Source organism: Aegilops tauschii, chromosome 7 (genome assembly GCF_002575655.3).
Source record: "Aegilops tauschii subsp. strangulata cultivar AL8/78 chromosome 7, Aet v6.0, whole genome shotgun sequence".
Lineage (NCBI taxonomy): Eukaryota > Viridiplantae > Streptophyta > Magnoliopsida > Poales > Poaceae > Aegilops > Aegilops tauschii.
The window spans coordinates 231,603,756-231,612,516 of NC_053041.3; the positions used below are offsets into that span (position 1 = coordinate 231,603,756).

An 8,761-nucleotide genomic window follows, 5' to 3' on the forward strand; every position below is an offset into this window, starting at 1 on the left:
AAGAAGATTGCTCGAAAAAAATGGCGCGAAATGGGGGATGCTAAGGCCAACGAAACGATTTTGGCCTTGAAGAGTGTTTACATACAGCGGCTAGAAAGACTTGATTTGACAACCTCAGCCTCATCGGCGCATGCGGAGACCTTGGTCTATTCTTGGCCGGGAGCAATAGGCCGCCATTGATTACGCCACAGTTCTCTCTCTCGCCACCACGCTCCCTCCCACACGCTCCCGAATTCTCTCCCCACACCACCCGCGAACGCACACGCGCGCGCGACCCTGAGTCTTCTCCGTTTCCGGGGTTGCGCGCGCTGCGTCTCCCTTCCCTGCGCTGCGTTCCTCTCGACGACGACAACGTGTGCTGGCCGGCCAGCCAACGCTTCCCGCGCGCCCGACAAGCACCGGGTTGCAGCTTCGTGGCTGCGACCTCGCCGCATCCGCCCACCGTCGTCAACCGGTGGCGCCGGCGGGCTGGCTCCCCGGCACCGCCCCGGACATGGCCGGAGCGCCACCCCTCCCCGCGCGCCTCTTGTGGATCGCTGTCTGCGTCCTCCTGCTCCCGACCGCCGCCCACGCCGCGCGCCAGCTAGCTGACAGCTCCCCGTCGCCCGACGCCGCCGCCGACGCGCTCCTCAAGCTGAAGAGCGGCATTAAGGACGACGCCGGCGTGCTGCGCAACTGGTCGCCGGGCACACGCCCCTGCGCCGGCGCCGGCTCCAGCTGGGCGGGCGTCATATGCCACAAGGGCGAAGTGACGGGCCTGCAGCTGGAGAACATGGCTTTGTCCGGCACGATCGACCTGCGCCCGCTCAAGGGCCTCCGCGGCCTCCGCTCGGTTAGCTTCATGGACAATCAGTTCACCGGCCCCATGCCCGACGTGAACGAGCTCCCCGGGCTTCGCGCCATCTTCCTCTCCGGGAACAAGTTCTCCGGCGAGATCCCTGCCGACGCGTTCGACGGGATGAGCTCGCTCAAGAAGGTGGCCCTGTCCAAGAACAATTTCTCCGGCCCAATCCCAGCCTCGCTCGCCGGCGTTCCCAGGCTCATGGACCTGCTGCTGGATGATAACAAGTTCCAGGGCAAAATCCCTGACCTCCCGCAGAAGGAATTAAAGGTCGTCAATGTCGCTAACAATGAGCTGGAGGGGGAGATTCCGGCGAGCCTCAAATCCATGGGCGCCGCCATGTTTGCCGGTGAGCAAAATACGTATGCACATTACCGGACGGCCTAGTTGGTTGGTGCTGCAACGTCGCCAACGACGGCGCATGTATGTCTGGCCCTGACATTGTCCTTCGGTGCAGGCAATAAGAAGCTTTGCGGTGGATTACTTGACCAGAAATGCGCGGCCCCGCCGACGTCACTGACTCCGGCGCCGGCTAAAACGGAAACGCCTCCGTCGTCTCCGCCGCCAGCGCCTGCTAAAACGGAAACGCCTCCGTCGTCTGACAAAGGCGGAGCCCAGCCATCGACACCGGCAGTCCCGGCGGCACACAAGACGACGGGCCCGCCGGCAGACAAGGCCACACAAGATGCTGCTCCTAAGGAGCCCACCGAGGGCTCTATGTCCTACGGCTTCCTGGTGGCAATCCTCGGCGTGCTGGCCCTCTTGGGCTTCGCGCTCTTGGCGCTTCAGAGGCGGCGGCGAGAGTACGACACCGAGAATTTCGGCCCGTCAATCTCGAAGAAGCCCTCGATGAGGAAGATCAACGCAGAGCCAACGAAGGGCGACTCGGGGCGCATGGCCGCATCGGCAGGCTCCCCTACCGCCGCAACTGCTTCGGCAGCCGGAGGTGGCACGCGTAAGGCGGGGGAGCAGGGGCGGCTGACGTTCGTGCGCGAGGACCGGGGCAGGTTATTCGAGCTGCAGGACCTGCTCAAGGCGACGGCGGAGGTGCTGGGCGGCAACGCCGGCTCCAACCTCGGCCTGTGCTACCGCGCGACCCTGACCGGCGGGCAGTCCATCGTGGTGAAGCGGTTCAAGGAGATGAACCGCGTGGGCAGGGAGGAGTTCGAGGAGCACATGCGGCGGCTGGGGCGGCTCTCCCACCCCAACCTCCTCCCGCTCGTCGCCTACTACTACCGCAAGGAGGAGAAGCTCCTGATGCACGACTACGTCCAGAACAAGAGCCTCGCCCACCTCCTCCACGGCGAGGGGCGCGGGGTGAAGAAGGCGGTGGTGCACTGGGCGGCGCGGCTCAAGATCATCAAGGGCGTGGCGAGCGCGCTGAGCTACATGTACGACGAGCTGCCGATGCTGACGGTGCCGCACGGCCACCTCAAGTCCTCCAACATCCTGCTGGACGAGCGCTTCGAGCCGCTGATGACCGACTACGCGCTGGTGCCGGTGATGAACCAGTCCCACGCCGCGCAGCTCATGGTGGCCTTCAAGTCGCCCGAGCGGAAGCAGTTCGGCAAGTCGTCCAAGAAGAGCGACGTCTGGTGCCTCGGGCTCCTCATCCTCGAGATCCTCACGGGGCGGCCGCCGTCGTACGACCTGAAGGCGTCGGCGGCGCCGGAGCAGGAGCAGCAGAACCCGAACGACCTCGCCGGCCTCGTGGCGTCGACGCCGGAGGAGAACTGGCTGCGGAAGGTGGTGGACCCGGACCTCAGGTTCGACGACGAGGCGGACAAGGCGGAGGCGGTGAAGCTGATCAAGATCGGCTTGGCGTGCTGCGACGGCAACGCGGAGAGCCGGTCGGAGCTCAAGGACGCGGTGAAGGGGATCGAGGAGCTCAAGGCCAAAGGACGCGGCGACAGGGAGGACAACTCCTTCTACTCGTCGATAAGCGACGGCACCGAGCGCGACGAGGACTTCACCAACGTCGCCATCCACTGATCGGTCGTCCATGGATCCATGCATGCTCACACATCAACACACGTCCGTCTAACGGCCCAACTAAGCACCTCCGTACATGGAGCCAACACTAAACATGGACCTAGCACGTACTGATCTGCACTCTACCTTAATTCCATGTTCAGTGGTAGCATTAATTTGGTAATTAAATCTTCTCTCAGTTCTCCATCTTTAGTTTTTTTTGTACACAGTTCTCCATCTTTAGCTAATTGATTTATTAGCTGGTCTCAGTGTTCATCTGATGTTCTGTCAGCGGATTAGGGATTCAGAATTTCAGAACATTTTTGGGTTGTGTTTTAGTACAGATCCTGTTCACAGTTGCAAAATTTAGAGCCTTTTGATTCACATAATTCTATAAAGATGGCCAGCAGGAAAAACACAAAAATTGAAATGTCATGCTCGTATCATATGAAATCCTACAGGATTTTGGCCTATTTGATTGTGTCATGGAAAAAACAAAAGAATTCTTTCCAACAGGTTTGATAGGAGGAAAAAAAACTCCTCCCATCACGCGGTCGACCGGGAGGGATCTCTCACCACCGTTGCCAATTTCCCCTCCCCTTCCTCGCCTCCAGCAGAGGACGCGGTCGAGCAAAGCCTCGCCGACGTCGGCAGCTGCAAGGCATTTCGCCTCCATGCACATGGTGCTGGTACGAGGCGGTGCCGTTAGGTTGGGATGCTATGCTGGTGAGGGAAGCGGTGGTGCGGCTTCAACGGCTTGGTGGGTCTATGTTGGGCTTCCAGAACATGTTTCTAGATTAGTTTAGAATTTCCGAACCACTCCCACTCGAAACCTGCGTTCGGAATTCTCAAGCGGCCTCGTTTGGAATTTGAGAAACACACATAGGGCACTTTGCCTGTAGCGCCCTGTTTCACACTATAGTGACCCGGTTTCCTATATAAGTACTGTGGCGAATATTATTTTTTTTAAATCACAAATACTTCTTGCAAATTTGTGAAAAAAAAATCCAAAATGACTTTTTAAAATTCATGAACCATTTTTGGAAAACGAGAACAATTTTTTTTTTGGAAACATGAATAGATTTTTTGGAACAAAATTTTAAAATACGGAAGTTTTTGAAAGCACAAACATTGTTTTGAAGCTTTTTTGAAAACATGAACATGCTTTGACAATGTGATTTGTTTTCTGAAAGTTTGTACATTTTTTGGAAAAAATGTGAATGATTTCAGAAAACATGAACAATTTTTGAAATTCTGGGAATTTTTTTGAATATTTTAAATTTTTGTGATTTTGATAAAAGAAAGAAACAAAAACATAAGAAAAAGGAAAAACCGAAAGAAAACAGGGAAAACTAGTAAAGAAAAAACCATGTCAGGAACCTTCTGCAAGGTTCCCAGAACCGGTTTCTTGTACTGTGAAATACCCTCAAAGTGGGCCGGCCTATTTCTCGCGCTCGGGTTCGTTCACCTGTGCGACGCCTTGACAATTGAACGCAGTGGGCGTTCAATAGGCAATTTGGATCCGAAGCTTATAACCCGGATGAGCGGTAGTAAAAAATACCCATTGATACCAGGTGATATATATGGTAAGCAATCTAAACAATTTTTTTTTAAATACCCACTGGTTTTTTTTGAGGAATAAGCGAACGACCTGGCAGGTCTGTGGTGGGCTTCTAGAACATGATGAGGATATTGTCAGTGAAGCAAAGTTCGCTCAAACAAAAATGGAAGCAAATCATGACCATCAGAACGTAACAAGGGCCAGGGCCGGGATTGCAACAGCAGGTACTTCCAGGTACTTCGCGTTTCCCCGCGGGTGTACCGTCAGGTAAGCCACCACCATTCATCATCTAAAAAAAAGCAGCCACCACTCGGGCGGACGACCAAATAACTTTGGAAGGAAACAGAGCGTAATCAATCAATCAATTCATGCCCAGTCCATATCTATCTATAGCAATCCCACAAAAAAAGATATCAATCAATAGTTGCCCCATATGTAAGCAATCCCCCACCCCCCTCTCTCTCTGTCTGTGTATATATGCAACGCAAGCATTCTGTAGTTCCGGCCAAAACCAATCCTCCAAGAAGTGTTGAAGCCACAATCATCTTATACATACATGGAGAAGCACGTCCAGGCACTATTGATTCTTCTCGTATGCTATGCTGTTCATGCACAATGTAAGTGGCACAAATGCACCTTCTTCTTGTGCTTTCAATCCATTCGTTGCATGGTCACATGTCCAGGTATTAATAGTGTGTTTTTCTTAACATTTGCGTAGGTCGAGCCACAGGCGTGCATCACATCGACGACGATACGTGCTACAAGAGTGACACCATCCTGTCGTGCTTTTTGTGTTACCCCGATAACCATTGCTTTAGGACGATGGACGACTGCAAAGCCCACTGCATACGACCTCCGGTGGCCGCAATCCCATCTTATGCACGTCCATGAGCGTGGGCGGTTAGTATTAGCTGGAAGAATGTATTAGATTTGTGTTATGTGCCGATGAGGAACGGAAATTGGGAATGGCTCCTAGGTGCATATGCATCCATTGTCTAAATACACATTTTGAAAAGTTGAAAAATTCCAAACAAAAATCCCGCGTGTATATCCGGACATTCTATGTGTGTGCATAAAGTTTTCAGTGAAAAACGAGGTTTTTTGTGGCTTGTCTAAAAAAGACAAATTCTGATGCTTCATTACAACTATTCATTTTGCATTTCTTCATCTTTTTTACATAAGCCAAAAAAACGTCGTTTTTCACCGAAACTTTGTGCATGCACGTAGAATGTCCGGATATACCCGCGGGATTTTTGTTCCAAATTTTTCAATTTTTTAAAATGTGTATTTAGACAATGGGTGCATATGCACCTAGGAGCCAAAACACCGTGTCAGACGAGGAAGAACTATGAATGAATAAGAGTCAACAAACTACTCCATATCTGTTTAGTACTCAGCTTTTGTTGTCAACTTCCTTTGCAAAGATTGCTGCTAACAAATTCAGTTTACCTCCATGCATGGATTAGCATTTTACGCATGAAAGAGAATATACTGAGAACTTGCTTTGCTTACCGAATCAAAGAGAGAACCAAGATGGCAAAACTTGGTTAGGGCGTTTTTAATGTGGACCTTTAAACCGCCTGCAACCGTTCGGACCACACGGTCCGGACGTATTTTGCCATCCAACACGACCTTGTATCGGTTCGTAGGCCGGTTCGGACATGTTTTTCTTGCAAACCGAAGACGCCGGGAAGGGGGGGAGGGGGAGGGGAGCTTTGCGGGCGTCCGGGCTGCTGCCACGCCCACTCCTGACTAACCAGGCCCACAAAAGAAAACACACCCGCCTCTCCAGCGCTTTTCAACGAACGCCCGCGTCGCTTGCCACACACATTTATGCCGTTTCAAAGCATGCAGCGGCTGACATTGATGCCACTTGACGTGAGGGCGGCGCCGACGGACGCGACCTCTCAGGCCTCGCCGTGTCCCGAGAAACCAACTCCGACCGCTGCACCGCATTGAAGCGGACTAACCGCCCCTTCGCCGGGCCGTGGATGCAGTTATTTAAGCCGCGCGCTGGCGATGCACATCCACACCTCCTCCTCTCCGAACCCCCAAAACTCCAGCGACGATGCCGAAGTTGTGGTTCTCGCGGTGGCGGTGGCAGTTCTTCATCTGGCGGATCTTGGCGCCGTCGGACAAGGCTGTCGTGGCCCTCCGACACCCTTCCATCGCTGGAGGGACGACGATGACGATGATGATGGCATAGACGCCGACGGCGGTGCAGCAGGGCAGGGCGGCCACGCGTACAAGGTGGTCGTTCAGTGTAAGGTTTAGATTTTTTTTCCCGAGTTTTCTGTTAAAAACGGTCGAACTATCGACCTTTTATTTAAATTAAGTTCAAACATAAGTAAATTTTATCTTATTTGCATGAATTTCATCCGATTTGTCTAAATCCGCTTTGAATTGTATATGAATAGCGTTCGATCGCCGGTTACATCTGTGTTCGCGGACTGGTATCCCGTGTCTATGGATGGACGTGGAAGAAAATTTGCGGCTCTGGGCTGAAGATGGCCTATCATCACCGGCCGCGCGTGCACGAAGTGTCACGGAAAAACAAGATTTCACTCCGCGCCTATGCCCTCTCGTGGCACCATTCTCTTTGTGGTACCTGACGCGGCGCGAAGCAGCGAGGCGAGGCTGACCAATCAATGCGTGGTGACTCACTCTCCGGCGAGCCGGCCCTCTACCAACTGTCCAACTGTCGGCAACATTCACTCTAGCTGTTGTTTATAATGCCATACTGCCATTTCAGGTAGGCCGTAGTAGCGTTGCTCTGGTTAATAAACGACTGATCCAGCTCTCTGCTCGCTAACATCTTCGGCAAAAATAATTAAACTGCCGCACTGGCATTTCAAGTTTTTTTTTAAAGTACTGGCATTTGAAGCTTGCTATGGTTAAGAAGCGCCTGATTTTCTCGGTCTGCCTGGGTGCTTAGTTCTCGGTGTTGGCTGTTTGTCTCACTCACTTCTGGTTCTTCTTCTTGTGTCTTTGATGTCCCCTGTAACTTTGGGTGTGTGTTGTGTGCTATCTTCTATAACCGATGTGTTGTATCTTACTTCTATCTATAATGAAAAATGGTTCAGATCGGCGTAAGCCTGCCGTGGCATCGTTAAAAAAAATACGCCTGATTTGCTCTCTCTCGTAATCCCAGTTGGCGAACTGTCCTTGGCTATAAAATCTGGTGCAATGCGCTGATTTTTCTTCTTCTGAAATCTACTTTTACATGTCCTTTGTAGCAACTACGTACATGATACACGTTCTTAATTTCCAGACGACTCACGTTGTATTTCGTGAATTTCCTATATGGGACAATTAAGCTGCAAACACTATCGCAGAAGCTAACACTGTCGGTGCAGCAAGCACTGTCACTGTGCTGATATACCCCTTTTCGTGTGGCTCTCTTTTCACTAGCTAGATTGGACACATGGCTAGTTTCTGTCCTTGCAACAACAACAAATATGACCAAATTTAGTGGGGAACCAAATGGAAATTTGTGTGGAAGCATTGTAGGGGTTGTATAAGAGATAGGGAGAATTTTAGGGCAGAACGTCCGGGAAAGGTGAGCTCATAGTGCATTGTGGTGATGCTTGCACTCTGTACATTAGCTGAGATTGGCTTATTCATCATTTTCCCTTTCAGGAGCACTTGCCTTCTCATCAGCAAATGGTCTCCTACTAGACTTATCATGGCCGACTTAACAAATCACAAGTTTGGATTTTTCCCTCACAAGGGAAAAAGGTGAGTTGTAAAGTCTTGTAGGTTTTTTGCTTTCTAACTATTCCCTCCGACCCTAAATATTTGTCTTTCTAGAGATTTCAACAAGTGACTATATAGGGAGCAAAATGAATGAATCTACACTCTAAAATATGTCTACATACATCCGTATGTTGTAGTCCATTTAAAATGTCTAAAAAGACAAATATTTAGGAACATAGGGAGTAATATATAAAAGCGCGAGTGGAACAGATCCAAACAATCGCTCACCACCATCTAATCACATGGATCTATCGGCCTAAATCGCTCCAATCTTGAGCACCAACCGTATTTAGTGTGTTAATGCCATACGTAATATCAATATGCAATTAACACCCTGCTTAATATCAGTGTGCGTTGCCCGTACACAATTATTAGTTAATTACAAGAATGTTAAGCACAACCTTTCTAATTGACACAAACCAGTAGTAAATTCATAGACCTCACTATTACATTCTCATGTTTGAACAAAACAAATGTGTGTGTAATATATCAACATAGTATTTGAACCCTCAAGTTGTGAATAAAGTATAGAGTCATGCCCAAGTAACGAAGACAGCGGTGCTATACACACGACGCCGTGCGGACAACTTGTGTGCTGAGGAAACAGCTGTAGTGAAGGTTAGTTGTTCGGC

At 50.8% G+C, this 8,761-nt stretch overlaps 1 protein-coding gene and 1 long non-coding RNA gene across 2 annotated transcripts; both read left to right on the forward strand.

The window, feature by feature from the left end:
- The first annotated feature begins 206 nt into the window (after positions 1-206).
- Positions 207-3,153, forward strand: LOC109770363 (pollen receptor-like kinase 4). Its single transcript, XM_020329067.4, has 2 exons — positions 207-1,190; positions 1,299-3,153. Exons 1-2 carry the CDS (start codon positions 494-496, stop codon positions 2,831-2,833), a joined length of 2,232 nt encoding a protein of 743 aa, XP_020184656.1. The 5' UTR covers positions 207-493; the 3' UTR covers positions 2,834-3,153.
- A 1,750-nt stretch (positions 3,154-4,903) lies between these two features.
- On the forward strand, positions 4,904-5,410 carry LOC120970004 (uncharacterized). The gene is made up of 2 exons (XR_005764772.3): positions 4,904-4,990; positions 5,092-5,410. It is a non-coding gene; the product is annotated as an uncharacterized lncRNA (long non-coding RNA).
- Positions 5,411-8,761: the final 3,351 nt, after the last annotated feature.

Excerpts from the sequence above, each read along its gene's own strand:
- LOC109770363 (XM_020329067.4), top strand. The coding sequence starts at position 494 with ATGGCCGGAGCGCCACCCCTCCCCGCGCGCCTCTTGTGGATCGCTGTC. Across the intron at positions 1,191-1,298 it reads GGGCGCCGCCATGTTTGCCG|GCAATAAGAAGCTTTGCGGT; the intron begins GTGAGCAAAATA and ends CCTTCGGTGCAG.